The sequence below is a fragment of the Mobula hypostoma genome, chromosome X1 (genome assembly GCF_963921235.1).
Source record: "Mobula hypostoma chromosome X1, sMobHyp1.1, whole genome shotgun sequence".
Classification (NCBI taxonomy): domain Eukaryota; kingdom Metazoa; phylum Chordata; class Chondrichthyes; order Myliobatiformes; family Myliobatidae; genus Mobula; species Mobula hypostoma.
Genome location: NC_086128.1, coordinates 59,859,429 through 59,874,853, shown reverse-complemented (window position 1 = coordinate 59,874,853; position 15,425 = coordinate 59,859,429). Strand labels below are relative to the sequence as shown.

The following is a 15,425-nucleotide window of genomic DNA, read 5'->3' as shown; positions in this document are numbered from 1 at the left end:
GGTATGGGGGGGGGGTCTGAAATCCGAAAAATTCTGAATTCCGAAATGCAACTGGCCCCAAGGATTTCGGATAAGGGATTGTGGACCTGTATTTTAAAATCAATTCGTCTGAGTAACAACTCTGTAGCTCATCTTATTGACAAAATGAGTGAAGACATTGAGTATCAAATATGCACAGAGCTACAAAAATTTGGGATACAACTGGATTAGTCAACTGTGTGAGGCAAAGAGGTATTGCTAATGGCTTATGTACGGTTTATCAAAAATGGAAAAGTTTATGATGAGATTCTCTTTTGTAAAAAGTTAAGAACAAATATCAACAGAGAATCAATCTGTGATGAGCTCAAAATGTTTATTGAGGATAAAAGTATTCTGATTAGGAACACAATTTCTTGTGCAACAGATGGAGCACCATACTGGTTTAGGTCACCATGCCGGTTTAGTGGCATTTATGAAAAAAGAAATTCCAAGTCTGTTTTGCAATCCATTGTGTAATTCATCATCAGCATCTCGCAGCCAAAGACCTCAGCCAATGACTGTTTTCATGCATGACTCTTGTAATATCTGCTATCAACAAAATTAAAGCTCATCCATCAAATAGCAGAATATTTCGCCAGTTACGCCAAGATAATGATGAAGACTTTGAATGCTTGCTTCTTCACACTGAAGTGCATTGGCTTTCAAAAGGCTGCTGCTTAAAATGTTTCTTTCATCTCTTTGACACAGTCATTGAATTTTTGCTCAAAGTCAACAAGAGTTTGGAAACAAGATTGAACTTCTATGTGGAGATGTGGCATGCCTAGCTGATCTGTATGACAAAATGAACATTCTAAATATGAAACTGCAGGGTGAGAATTTCAGTTTAATCCAGGGAGAAAGTGCATTGCCCACTTTTATCAGAAATTTGGAAATACATAAGCAAAACATTGGGAGAAGAATGTGCTCACAGTTTCCCTGCGTGGAAAGTATGGCACTCTCTTTCACAGACAGTGATTTGCAAAAGCACTGCTTACAACTGAAGTCTCTGAAGAAGAATTTCCAGAATTGATTCAAGTATTTGTATAATCTGGACATTCTAGACAGGGTAATTAGCCTATTTCTTTGCAAGGTGGAAGAACAGGAAGAGAGCTTGCAAGAAGAAATTATCAAAATTCAGAAAGATGAAGAAGCAAAAATTCTTTTCTAAAATGTCGGCTTGTGAGGTATGTGGTACACTGTCATACGAAGTTTTCTGGTCTTTGGAGAAGAGCCAAACTGCCCTTCATTGTATTTACATCCTCCTACTTGTTGAAAGAGGCTTCAGTGCAGTGAACCACATTCTCACAAAAAACAAACCGCTTGGACATTGTTACGCGTGAGGACTTAAGGCTTTTGCTGTCACACTTGACCAGATACTTTAACTCTTGCAAAAAACCATCAAGCTGAAGCATCACATTGATAGCAAAGGTGCTGTACAGCACACAGGTGCCATGTAAACTGGGTTTAAAACCAAATAAAAATGTAAAGCAGAATCATTTTTCTCATTCACAATGTTTTTACACTATGGGAGCACCAGAAAGTGTATTGTACCTAAGAGGGGCGTTGGCAAATATGAAGGTGCTTTAGGGGGGCATTGGGCTAAAAATGGTTGGGAAACACTGCGCTAATCGCTATGCTACTGTGCCGCCCGACCTGCTGAGAGTTTCCAGTATTTTCTGTCTTTATTACAGATTTCCATCACCTACAGCATTTTCTCCAGCATTTTGTGTGTGTGTTTGTTGCGCGAGATCTCCAGTGACTGCAGAGTCTCTTGTGTTTATGGTGAGGAGACGTAGGTGTGATTAATGGGCTGTGTTGTTTCACAGAGGAACTGACGGTCCACAAGTACAGGACTGAGAAACCCTCCAAGTCACCACCTCCACCTCCGCCGCGCCGCAGTTTCCCCTCGTCCCACGGACTGACCACGGGCCGCACTGGGGAGGTGATCGTCACAAACAAAAAGGAAGCCACACTCAAGGTAATTGATTTGTTAATAACACATGCACCAAGTGAGAGTGAAAGGCTTTTGCCATCCAGACAGATCATTCCATACATCAGTACATCACAGAAGTACAAAAGGAAGGATTAGATTAGATTAGATTCAACTTTATTGTCATTGTGCCGAGTACAGATACAAAGCCAATGAAATGCAGTTAGCATCTGACCAGAAATGCAAAGAATAGTGTTATTTACAAAATAACTGCGAATAAAAAGTAAGTGCTACAGCACACAAATATAAAAGTACTGAGACAGTACATTATGGGTGCAATACTGCTTAGCGCTGTGATGTGAGGTTCAGCAGGGTCACAGCCTCAGGGAAGAAGCTCTTCCTGTGCCTGCTGGTGTGGGAGCGGAGGCTCCTGTAGCGCCTACCAGATGGGAGGAGAGTAAAAAGTCCATGGTTAGGGTGAGATGCATCCTTGATAATGCTTTTCGCCCTGCCCAGGCAGCCTTTATGGTAGATGTTCTCAATGGCGGGCAATTGAGTGCCTATAATCCACTGGGCAGTTTTCACCATGCGCTGGAGTGCTTTACGGTCCGATACGGGACAATTGCCATACCACACTGAGATGCAGTTGGTGAGTATACTCTCAGTGGTACAATGGTAAAAGTCCAGCAGTATCCTGGGACAGAGGTGAGCTTTCTTCATGCTCTGCAGGAAATAATGGCACTGTTGTGCCTTTTTGATCAGGATGGAGGAGTTCAGGGACCAGGTGAGATCCTCGGAAATGTGGACACCAAGGAATTTGAAGCTTGATACACATTCCACTACAGCTCTATTGATGTAGGTGGGGCTGTGAGTGTGGCTCCTAGCATGCCTGAAGTCCATAATGATCTCCTTGGTCTTCTGGGTGTTAAGGGCCAGGTTGTTGTTGGCACACCATGTGGCCAAGTGCTGGACCTCATCCCTGTAGGCCGTCTCGTCATCCCCTCTGATCAGGCCAACCACCGTGGTGTTGTCTGTGAACTGGATTATGGAGTTAGAACCATGTACAGGAATGCAGTCAGGGGTGAAAAGGGAGTACAGAAGAGGGCTCAGCACACAGCCTTGAGGCATGCCGGTGTTCAGGGTGAGAGTGGAGGAGGAGAGGTTGTTTAACTTAACTGATTGGGGTCTGTGAGTCAGAAAGTCCAAGGTCCAATTGCAGAGGGATGAGCTGATACCAAGCTGGCGAAGTTTGGCGATCAGCTTGGAGGGGATCACAGTACTGAATGCCAAACTAAAGTCAGTGAACAGCATTCTGACGTAAGAGTGATAACAAGGTGGAGAATATAGTATTACATTTATAGAGAAAGTGCAGTGCAGATAGACAGTAATGTCCAAGGGCCGAGTCTTAGCTAGGGTGCCTGAGACTTCTGCGCAGTTCTATCATAATTTTAAATATGTGAGTGCTGATAAACCTGATTCTGATATGGGTCTCTACTGTGGACTGAGAGTGGGAAGGGGGTAGGAAGAGGGGTATCTGCCTGGGGTATCCCTATTTGCCTCCAATGCAACCTGGGGTAGTAGTGGAGGCATATAAGTAGGGATATTCAAGAAGCAGGGAATCAAAGAATATGGACATTGTGGAGGCAGAAAAGATTAGTTTGGTTGGGCATTTGATTATTAATTTAATTTTTCAGCACAGCGTTGTGAGCCATAGGGCCTGTTCCTGTGCTATAGTATTCTATGCATCCCAACTAGCTGGCCACCCTCTTCATGTTGGTAGTTGCTTATCCCTTTACAATGATGATTGTGGCAACAGATCCAAGGTTGCTTATTGGTTGTAAAACATCCTAAAGTTTCAGGAAGTGCAACGGTGGTGTAAGTCTCGCCATCTCAGTCTTTCTACCCCCTTATCTCAGTCTCCCCATCTCAGTCTCTCTATCCCCTTATCTCAGTCTTTCTGCCCCCTTGTCTTAGTCTTTTGGCCCCCTTGTACAGTGTCTCCATCTTGGTGTTTCAACCCCCTTTATCACAGTCTTCTTATCTCAGTCTTTTAGCCCCCTTATCTCAGCCTCCCCATCTTAGACCTTTGGCCCTCTTATCTCAGTCTCTCCATCTTGGTCTTTCTTGCCCCTTTTCGCAGTGTCTCCATTTTAGTCTTTTGACCTCATTATCACATTCTCATCTCAGGCTTTTGGCCCCCTTATCTCAGTCTCCCCACCTCAGTCTTTCTTCCTTTTATCACAGTGTCTCCATCTCAGTCTGTCTACCCCCTTATCTCAGTCTTGCTTCCCATTTATCTCTGTCTCTCTATGTCGATCGTTTTACAGTGTTATCTCTCAGACACTTGTCTAGTTCTCTCTTGATAATCTCCAAATTCCCCCTATGGGAGTAAATTTCATGTTCTAACCACAGTTTGAGAAAGAATGTTCCTCCACTGAATCTATCAGTATCTATTGGTATTTCCGTCATGAATATCATTGACTTGCGTCAGGATTTTCTGTATTTTGCTTTGAACTTCCAGCATCTGCAGAATGTCTTGTGTTTATTATACAGAAAGGTGCTGGAAAAGGGCCAGTATCATCATGAAGGATCCCACCCACCCTGCTCACAGACTGTTTGTCCCATTCCCATCAGGGAGGAGGCTACATAGCATCCACGCCAGGACTGCCAGACTCAAAATAAGTTACTTTCCCCAAGTAGTAAGGCTGCTCAACACCTCCACCCACTAACCCACCCCTCCACATCCCCGACCACCACTACTTTATCATTTCCTGTCAGAGTCACCTTATGTACAGGCACTCCTGTGCCCAGCATCACTTTATGGACATATAATCCATCTGTGTCCATAAGCTATCTTATGTATTTATTGTGTTTTCATTACTGTGTTCTTTATCTTGTTGTGCTTTTTGTGCTGCAACAGATCCAGGGTAACAACTATTTCATTCTCCTTTACTCTTGTGTGCTGAAAATTACATGAAGCGATCTTGAATCTTAAATAAAGTTTTTGTGTAACTGGATTTAAACTATGGGTACTGGGTAGTTCCTACAATCAAACGGCTGGAAGAATATCATCTGTGAAGTGAGGGATGGTCGAGGTTTTGGGTGGAGCAGAATGTAAGGATAAGATCCAAGATTGTTTAATGTAATTTCTCGTAAAGGAAAATGAAAGAATTGTCACTCTGGATCCAGTGCAGCACAAAAAAACGCAATAAATATAAATACATAAGATAGCTTATATATGTAGATTGATGGTATGTTCATAAAGTGACACTGGGCACAGGAGTGTCTGTACATAAGGTGACTCTGACAAGAAATGATAAAGTAGTGGTGGTGGGGTGTTGTGGAGGGGTGGGTTAGTGGTAGAGTCTGGTGGTCCTGCAATAGGCAATAGGCAAACTGCAAATAAAAAAAATACTGAGAACATAAGTGAGTCTGTAGGTTGTGGAATCAGTTCAGTATTGAGGTGAGTGATTCAGGAGCCTGATAGTTGTAGGGTAATAAATGTTCCTGAACCTGCTAAACTTGGTGGTGAGGGACCTGAAGCTCCTGTGCTTCCTGCCCGATGACAGTAGTGAGAAGAGACTGTAGCCTGGATGGTGGGAGTCCTTGATGATGGATACCTCTTTCTGGTGGCCCCATGTAAGTGTATTCAGTGGTGGGGAGGGCTTTGCCTGTGATGGACTTGGCTGTATCCACTACTTTCTGTAGACTTTTCCATTCCTGGACATTGGTGTTACCGTAGCAGGCTGTGATGTAACCAATTAGGAATATCCTGTGCATCTGTGGAAGTTTGTCAAAGTCAAGGTGTCCTTCACCTGGCACAGCAAAAGGAGAAAACACGAACAGAAACCATCAGACCATCATTGAGACTGAGGGATGTACAGCCAAAGTACAAAACAATCCCAAGTATATCCTTCAAATCCAAATCAATGAAGCAGTTTGTATTTCCTTAGTGGCCAATCAGAGCCTCAGAACTCATGGTGTGATCATCACTTCAGTGAAGCCTTTCAGGAGCTATGACTACAGGGTGGAAATGGTAAGACAAGGGGGCATAATTTTAAGGTGATTTGGAGGGAAGTATAGGGGCGATATCTAAGGGAAGTTTTTTTTGTGTGGAATGTGCTGCCAAGGGCGATGGTAGAGGCAGATATGTTATGGACATTTAAAAGACTCTTAGATAGGCACATGGATGAAAGAAAAATGGAGGGTGATGTAAGAGGGAAGAGTTAGATTAATCTTAGAGAAGATTAAAAGGTCGGCACATCATAGGCCAAAGGCCTGTACTGTTCTATACTATACGTACGTTCAGAATCAGAATCAGGTTTATTATCAGTGGCGTATGTTGTGAAATTCAATTGATTGATTTATTTAGAGGTTATTTTGTAGCAACAGTACAGTACAAGACACAAAAATTATTCTAAGTTACAATAAATAGTGCAAAAGAAGAATAGTGAGGTAGTATTCATGGGCTGTTCAGAAATCTGTTCCTGAATTGTCGAGTGTGGGTATCTCAGCTCCTGTACCTCATCCCTGATGGCTGTAATGAGAACAGGACATGTCCTGGATGGTGAGAGTCCTTAATTAAAGGCAGGGCTGCAGTTGACTTGGGTGGCTGTGTTGAGTGGTAGGGGGCAGTTACGTTGGTAAAGGCTTTTCCTTTCTCTGCTTATCAGAAGGCCGACTCCGACGAGACTGACACACAGAGACCACATGTCAAGCTCCGTAGAACCATGTCGGAGGCGAGACCTCCGTCAACTCCACCGCCGATCGCGGCCTCAGCCATTCGAGATGACGAGGATGAGGAGGACAGGATCATGGCAGAGTTGGAGGTTGGTTTTTCTGGCACTTGTTGGCATCTCTTGGTGCAGAGGGTCTCCCCAAGCCATTTCTCCATTGTATTCACCAAGGTGTGAGGTTCATTTTTGTCTGTGTTCTAAGGGGCCACTTTTTCCTTCAAGCTACCATTCAAGGCAGTGTGCTGTTCTCAGACCTCACAGCAGCCATCAGATTAGTTGTGTCCACTGAAGGCATCATCTGGGTAGATGAAAACAACAGGAATTCTGCAGATGCTGGAAATTCAAGCAACATACATCAAAGTTGCTGGTGAACGCAGCAGGCTAGATGAGGTGGGCACAATGTCCATGTTGGCTGTCTTCCCACCTAGGACTCGGTCTGTCCTGACTTAGACATTCCTGATCCTGGACATGTCTGCTTGAAGACTGCCACTGATCGAAGCATGGGGGCCACCAGTGAAATCCTCTCTGACGGCCCTCATGAGGATGAAGGAATGCATCCACTCTCTTATTAATACCTAAACTACTAATGTAAGGAACAGAAGTCATCGATAAAATTTATTTATTTAGAGATACAGTGCGGTAACAGGCCCTTCCAGCCCAATGAATCCGTGCAACCCAATTACACCTCGTGACCAATCAACGTATGAACCTGTATGCCTTTGGAATGTGGGCGAAAGCTGGAGCACCCTGAGGAAACCCACTTCATCACGGAGAGAACGTACAAACTCCTTACAGACAGTGGTGGGAATTGAACCCGGGTCGCTGGCACTGTTACACAAACTGCTAAGCTATCATACTGCCCCAAAATGAAGGCTGATCTTTGACTCAACACCACTTCCCATGATTGGTTAAATATCCAGAATCCTTTTGATCCCTGTGCTGAACCCCAATAACCCCTTTGGGTGATGAATTCCAAAGATTCAGCCCCCTTCATCTTTGTTCCAGACCCCTCAGCCAATGGGAACATCATCCCTGTTTCTACCTGTCTGGCTGGTAAAGAACTTGCGTGAGGTCACCTCTCACTTTCGGATGGGCCCAGACTCTTTAACTGTTCCAGCCCTGACTCTGATAAAACGTCAAGCCCCCTCTCACTGCTGCCGGTACATCCTCCACACCTGTCCACAATATTTAAAGTGCACACCAGTGCAGCCCTATGTAATTACAGTGAGGAGTCTTTATTCATTCGATTATTATGATCTAAAGACCAACATACCATTGCCTTTCTGTTGGCTAGCCCCAACTGCACTTCAGACTCCACTGAGTCACCCTTATCTGCTTTTCCATCTAAAATGTCAAAGGGTTAACACCAACAGATTTGTCAAAAGGGATTTTCCTTTTGTAAATCTGTGTTGACTTTATCCAATAATTTCTCACATTTTCCAAACACCTAATAGCAACCTCACTGGCCTGTTGTTCACTGAATTCTCTTTCCCTCTTCTTGATGTTTGCTGCTTTTGTGTCTGTGGGAACTTCAGAGAACGTGTGCAGCTTTGGAAGGGTTCGACCAGTGCATCCCCTCTCCTCACAGCCACCTTCTTTCATAACATCTTCAGATTAATTTATCACATGTACTTCAACATATTTGCTTTTTATTTTATTGTTTTGAGCTACAGTGTGGAATAGGCCCTTCCAGTCCGCCCAGCAATCTCCTGATTTAATCCTAGCCTAATCGCAGGACATTTTACAATGACCAATTAACGGTACATACCCGGAGCAAACCCACACGGTCACAGGGAGAACGTACAAACTCCTTACAGTTAGCGGTGGGAATTGAACCCGGGTCGCTGGTACTGTAAAGCATCGTGCTAACCACTACACTACCAACACAACCTAAGGATGTGCTGGGTGGGGCAGTAAGTGTCACCACACGTTCCAACACTAGCATAGCATGCCCACCATGTTTAACAGAACAACACAAGCAACAACAGTCAAACAAGTCCCTTTCCTCCTTCCCACCCACTCACTCACTCACTCACTCACTCACGCATACAGATGGCCCTCCAACCCCAGGACAGGCTGCCTCTGAGCCTCCAGCCTCCAGTGGACTCACTGACATAGGGCCTCTTACTTCCCCAGACTCGCAGATCCAGGGCCTCAGCCATCAAGCCTCAACTTCCAGACTGCCGATCAGGATTATTGTCACTGACAGATGTCGTGAAATTTGTTGTTTTGAAGCAGTAGTACAGTTTTTAATTAGATTAACGTCTGTCACAAGCCATGTAGCTCATCAGGCCGATGCTTATGCCGGTTTCTATGGTGTGAAGCGACTGAGAGTATGAGACTCCCCCCCCTGGATAGGACACCAGCGAGGTTAACCCCCAGCATTTTTGCCGGTACCCATTCTCAGCTGGGTAGACTGGAGCGTTGTGTGGTTAAGTGCCTTGCTCAACACACACACTGCCTCGGCCAAGGCTAGAACCCACGACCTTCAGATCGCTAGTCCAACGCCCTAACCACTTGGCCACGCGCCACAATAGTGCAATACTTAAAATATACCATAAAATACATGAAGGAATATATTTAAAAAATTTAAAAGTAGTGCAAAAATACTGAGGTAGTGTTCATGGGTTCATTGTCCAATCAGAAATCTGATGGTGGAGGGGAAGAAGCTGTTCCTGAAACATTGCGAGTGCAACTGGCTCCTGTGCCTTCTCCTTGATGGTAGCAATGAGAAGAAGTCGTAGCCTGGGTGATGGGGGTCCTTAATGATGGATCTTCAGTATTGACCCCAGGACTCACCTCATTCTTCAGCCCCCATTCATTCCTCCATTATCTTTTTTTTAAACCAATCATTACAGCTTTAAGCTACCTGGTCCTCTAAACCCACTTCACCATTTTCTCGAGGTTTTTATGTAGCTCCTTTCCAGGAAGATAGAATATTTGTTTAACTTCCCTGGATGTTCTATTACCAATTTAATCAATAAGGGATCCGCATCACCTTAATCTTTTTCCCTTAATGTACGTTGATGCTTTTTACCACATTTCTGTTTCTCACTCAACTTCCCTTTTCCTCATCAGTCCCCTGCTCCTCTTACGTAGTCCCTGTTTGGGAAAGTGTATAAAGACCCAAAATGTGAACTCTTTATTCCTCTCCACAGATGCTGCCTGATCTGCTGAGTTCATCCAGCGTTTTGTGTGTGTTACTAAAGGTTTCAGTTTTCAGGTTGTTCGGACTTTGGGCCGGTTTACTCTTGAAGCACATCTCTTCAGAAGCGCAGAGTGGAAATGCAGACTCAGTGCATTTATTGTTTTTGTTTGTGTCTTTCTTCCCAATTTCTGGTCCGTCAGGTGTTTCAGAGAGCAGTAAGTGAACAGGGCATGGCAGATACCAGGTCTTGCAGGCTTTTCCAGCCGGCTGGAGGATGGAAGGTAAAGCCTCATGGCTGCGAACTTCTGCTGAGCACGCCTCTAACTCGCCTGCTTCCACCTCCCAACTAACTGCATTTCTACTCACTCCTGTAACTCCTCTGCTCTGTCACTGCGGGCAGGCTCTGGGCTTTGGAGAAGCCACTGCGCGCTGGGATTCTGGCACGGCACACCTTCCTGTAATTCCGGACACAACCCTTCCCACTCACTAATTCCCAGCATGTGCCTGAAGTGGGTGAGGGTGTGGTGTTGAACCACCTTTTGTGTGGTAAGAGAGAATCTGGCCCACCCTTCCCAAATTAGGGTTGCACGTGCCAAGCAAAGGCAGGGCGTTGTCCCTCAGGAGGGAGGGGATGTTTACTGCCAGACACAGTCATTTACCTACTGAGCATCAGTTTTGGCAGCTGGACATCAGTGCTGACTCAGCCAAGCAGTGGAATCGAACCCCAAATTACGGAGAGAGCTCAAAGCACAGCCTCAGAATAGAGGGATGTCCATTTAGAATGGAGATGAGAAGGAATTTCTTCAGCCAGAGGGTGGTGAATCTGTGGTATTCATTGCCACAGGTGGCTGTGGAGGCCAAGTCATTGGTTATAATTAAAGCGGAGATTGATAGGTTCTTGATTAGTAAGGTGTCGAAGTTTGCAGGGGGAAGGCGGAACCTGCTGCTTGTCGTTTGGAAGGAGCTCTGAATCTTAGGCCCAGTTTCATTGTCATGTTTACCTTCAGTCCCAATTCATCGAATATTAGAAAAGATGGGTCAAAGTAAAAATTTCCCGAAGTCCTTCCTCTCTGCCTGCGATATTTTGGGCTCCTCCTTATTAGCCCAGCATCACCTTCTAGGGTGCTCGGGTGGGGATCAGGCCAGTGATTGTCAGGTGACCCAGCCAGAGGACCCCTTTCCATTCTCCATGTCCTCCTCCTGATGGGGAATAGAAACACCTGAGTGTAACACACAAAATTCTGCAGAAGCTCAGAAGGTCAGGCAGCATGTATGGAGGGAAATATGTCAATGTTTCAGGCCAAGACTCTGATGAAGGTTTCTTGTGGCTTCCCCCTTACTCCTCACTTCTCCTTATCTCGCTACCACCTTCCTGTTGCGCCCCCCTCCTGCTTCCCTTTCTCCCATGGTCTCCTCTCCTATCAGATTCCTTCTCTAGTCCTTTACTTCTTCCACCTATCTGCACCCTTCCCAAGTTTCTTACTTAGTTCCCCCTCCCCCTCCCCCACCCACCCATCTTCCCCCACACCTGGTCTCACCTATCACCTGTGCCAACGTACTCCTTCCTACTCCCACCCCCAGCTTCTTATTCTGGCTTCTTCACCCCTCCTTTCCAGTCCTGATGAAGGCTCTTGGCCCAAAAATGTCCTCCATAGATGCTGCCTGACCTGCTGAGTTCCTCCAGCATTTTGTGTGTGTTGCTCTGGATTTCCAGCATCTGCAGAATATCTTTTGTTTACACCAAGTGCAAGCCAGGACTGGCAGGCACGATGCCATTCTAACATGTCATGTCTGTCAAGGGTACCCAAATGGAATGCCTCTGGAATCACTCCTCATACCAATTTTTGCTCTTCCTCCCCTGACTTCGCAGTGATCTTCACTCTCCTTTCCCACCTCCTCCAAGCTTCGGGCACTAATACATTCTCTCTGTCCTCGCACTATCAGCAACTACTAGCAACTAATTCGCTGAAGAAATTCTTTAATTATCATTAAGTGCTTGCGGGTCAATGGAACTGAAGATACTTAATATGATTCCATTTAACATAATTCCCTTCTAATTAAATTGTCTAAATTACAATATCAATAACACTAATCTTTTTGTTACTGTTTGATTCATGTCCTTTGCTCTCGTTGTTTGTCTCTGTGTTTGTTAGTCAGATCACCAGACCTGTGATGTAGGGGTGTTCAGTGAGTCGTGAGCAAGTGAAATCCAGGGCTGACAGGAAATGGAGGGGTATTTGCCAGTGAACTGACAAATTGGTGCTAGTAACTGTTCCAAGTGCAAACTTTATCATAGCTCTTAAAATCTGGTGTAACACATACAGTACATTCATCTCAAGTTCTCAATATTTATCGTTTATTTATTATTATTATTATTATTATTATTATTGTGTTCTCTTTTGTATTTACACAGTTTGTTGTCTTTTGCACCCTGGTCGTTTGTCCGTCCTTTTGGGTAGTCTGTTGTGTTTCTTAGATTTAGCGTGTATGTCTGCAAGAAAATGAATCTCAGGGTTGTCTAAGACTTTAGCGCCATACTCTTTTTGTCGGTGTGGAACGGAGAGAGAGTTTGTAAATTTGACAGGAGCAAAGGATGTTGGGAATGGCGAGGTGTGGGACAGGTGGCAGAGAAGGAGTGCCGGGGTGGGGAGTGGGGGGGGTGGGGGTGGTGGTGTGGGGTGCAGACACACCCAGCCCTGAGACACCAAGCAAGGCTGTTTGATTCCAAACAAATGGTTTATTGATCATCACAGAATGTCTCTCTGATGCTTCCCACTCCCTTCCCCCTTCCCACTCTCAGTCCACAATAGAGACCCAGATCAGAATCAGGTTTATCATCACTCACATACGTCATGAAATTTGTTTTTTTGTGGCAGCAGTACAGTGCAATACATAAAATTACTACAGTACTGTGCAGCGGTCTTAGACACCCCTAGGTATATATATGTGCCTAAGACTTTTACACAGAACTGCACATGTACTTGAATAATAAATTTATTTGAACTTTGAACAAAATGCTGGAGGATCTCAGCAGGTCTGGCAGAATCCATGGAAAGGATTAAACAGTTGACATTTGAGCCGAGACCCTTCATCAGGACCATACGTCATAGCTCTTACAATCAGCTGCATGTAATGGCGCAGATTCTGGAGGGTCAGAGCAGGAGGATTAGATTATAGTTGTCATTTTGGGTCAAAACACTGAATCAGTATCTGAAAAAAAGAGAAAAGATGAGCTTTATCTGTCACATCAAAACAGACGGTGAAACATGTCTTTTGCATCAAATCAAATAGGCAAGGAATGCTGAGCACCCTGTTGGTGACACCACACCTCTGGTGCCAACAACTCACAAACTCTAACCCTAAATGTACAACCTTGGAATGTGTAAGGAAACCAGAGCACCCGGAGAAAACCCTTACAGACAGCAGCAGGAATTGAACCCAGATCTTACAGCTGTGCATTGTTGCCCTAACCGTTACACCACTGAGCCGCCCTCTATCTGATGCGGCGTTTTGACCTGAAACTTAGACCGTTCCTTTCCTTTGCCCACCAATGTTGCACGAAACGCTGAGTTCTTTTGGCAGATTGTTGCTCCAGATCCCAGCGTCTGCCGTCTCTTGTGTATCCACGATTAGGATGATTACCCTAACAAGCTGAGTTCTGAGTTAATGACCTTACAATCCTGATTACTATTATTAACAGCCTTCCACTCAGTGACTGCAACAATCCCACTGGCAGGCTTTACAGTCATCTGCTCATGAGTTTGGTAGTTGTCAATTAAACTTTCACCTGTCATCTACCTCCAGCTACACACACAAAATTCTGGAGGAACTCAGCAAATCAGGCAGCATCTATAGAGGGAAATAAAACCCCTCTCTCCCCCTTTCTTTGTCCCCTCTCTCTCTGCCCAACTTTTCTCTTTGTCCACCATCTCTTAGACCTTCTCTCTCTGCCTCCCCTCTCTCTTCCTTTGCCCCCTCTCTCTTGACCCCCCACTTCCACTGTCTCTGCCCCCCCTTAATCAGGACCTCAAAACTACCCTGCTGAGTTCCTCCAGCATTTTGTGTGTGTTGCTCAAGACTTCCAGCATTTTGCAGAACCTCTTGTGTTTATGACCCATCTCCAGTTCATTTGATTAGTCAGCAGTGTCAGTATTAATGGTCTTAAAATATCGCAATTAAGCGATTGGTTCCAATTTTTTTATTTGGACATATTAGGGTTTTTTCTTTAAGCATTGTACATGTGCCTTTCTTCTTCTGTTCCTAAAACTTGGGATGAATTTCAGGAACGAGTTACTATATACACTCAGTAGTCCCTTAATTAGGTGCAGAAGTGGAATCCAGAAGGTTCGACATGTGTGTTCGGAGATGTTCTTCTGCACACCACTGTTGTAACGTGTGGTTAGTTGAGTTACTGTCACCTTCCTGTCAGCTTGAACCAGTCTGGCCATTCTGCTCTCTCATTAACAGGGCGTTTTCACCCACAGAACTGACGCTGGCTGAGTTTTTTTTTTGGTTTTCGTACCATTCTCTGAAAACTCCAGAGACAATTGTGCAGGAAAATCCCAGGAGATCAGCAATTTCTGAGATACTCAAACCACCCCATCTGGCACCAACAATCATTCCACTCTCAAAGTCACTTGGATCACATTTAATCCCCACTCTGAAGTTTGATCTGAACAACAACTGAGCCTCTTGACGTGTCTGCATGCTGTAATGCATTGAATAGCTGCCACATGATTGGCTGATTAGATATTTGCATTAATGAGCAGGTGTATAGGTGTACCTAATAAAGTGGCCACTGTGTGTAAACATGTGGGACAGAAAGGGAATTTCGGTTAAAGATGTTTTCAAGCATCTGTTGCTGATTAACCCAATTATAAAAAAAATTAGTTTTATCACATCTCCAGAAATTGGTACAGGTAGAAAAATGCAAACATGGGCAGAAGATTGTCTGACTTGTAGAAGGCAAAAAGTGGCCTTTTCTGTTTGGCTGCCGATGACTAGTGGTGTTCTGTAGGGGTGGGGGTTGGGACTGCTATTTTTCGAATTATATGTCAATGATTTGATGACAAATTGATGGCTTTGTGGCCAAGTTTGCAGATGGTATGAAGATAGTTGGTGGAGCAGGTAGTGTTGAGGAAGCAGGGAGTCTGAAGGAGGACTTGTACAGACTGGGAGAAGTGGCTGATGGAAGACGGCATAGGGTCATGTATGGTCATGCACTTTGACAGAAGTAATAAAGGTGCAGACTATTTTCTAAACAGACGGGGAATTCAGAGATGTATTTAGTTTTTATTTAGCGATACAGCATGGTAACAGGCCCTTCTGGCCCAACAAGCTCAATTATACAAAGGTGACCAACTGAACTACTAATCTGTACATCTTTAGAATGTGGGAGGAAACCAGAGCACCCGGAGGAAACCCATGCGGTCACGGGGAATGTACAAACTTGTTATAGAGAGCAGCGGAACTGAACCAGGGTCGCTGGTGCTTAATAGCATTATGATAACCACCATGCCACCATGTAAACTAGTGTATTAAATGAAGCCTAGAGCTAGTGCTTGGGTCATATCCACTCAGTGGCCAGTTTATG

General features: G+C 44.7%; 1 protein-coding gene across 7 annotated transcripts in view; it reads left to right on the top strand.

The window, feature by feature from the left end:
• The window catches only part of srcin1a (SRC kinase signaling inhibitor 1a), a 578,647-nt gene that overhangs the window by 541,659 nt on the left and 21,563 nt on the right, over positions 1 to 15,425 (top strand). For 5 of the 7 annotated variants that reach the window (XM_063037434.1, XM_063037430.1, XM_063037432.1 and 2 more), the window contains 3 exons: positions 1,845 to 1,996; positions 6,622 to 6,777; positions 10,033 to 10,113. In XM_063037434.1, the coding sequence (XP_062893504.1) occupies positions 1,845 to 1,996; positions 6,622 to 6,777; positions 10,033 to 10,113 (389 nt within the window). The remainder of the gene's footprint in view (positions 1 to 1,844; positions 1,997 to 6,621; positions 6,778 to 10,032; positions 10,114 to 15,425) is intronic. The other 2 variants (XM_063037435.1, XM_063037436.1) reach the window with 1 other exon arrangement.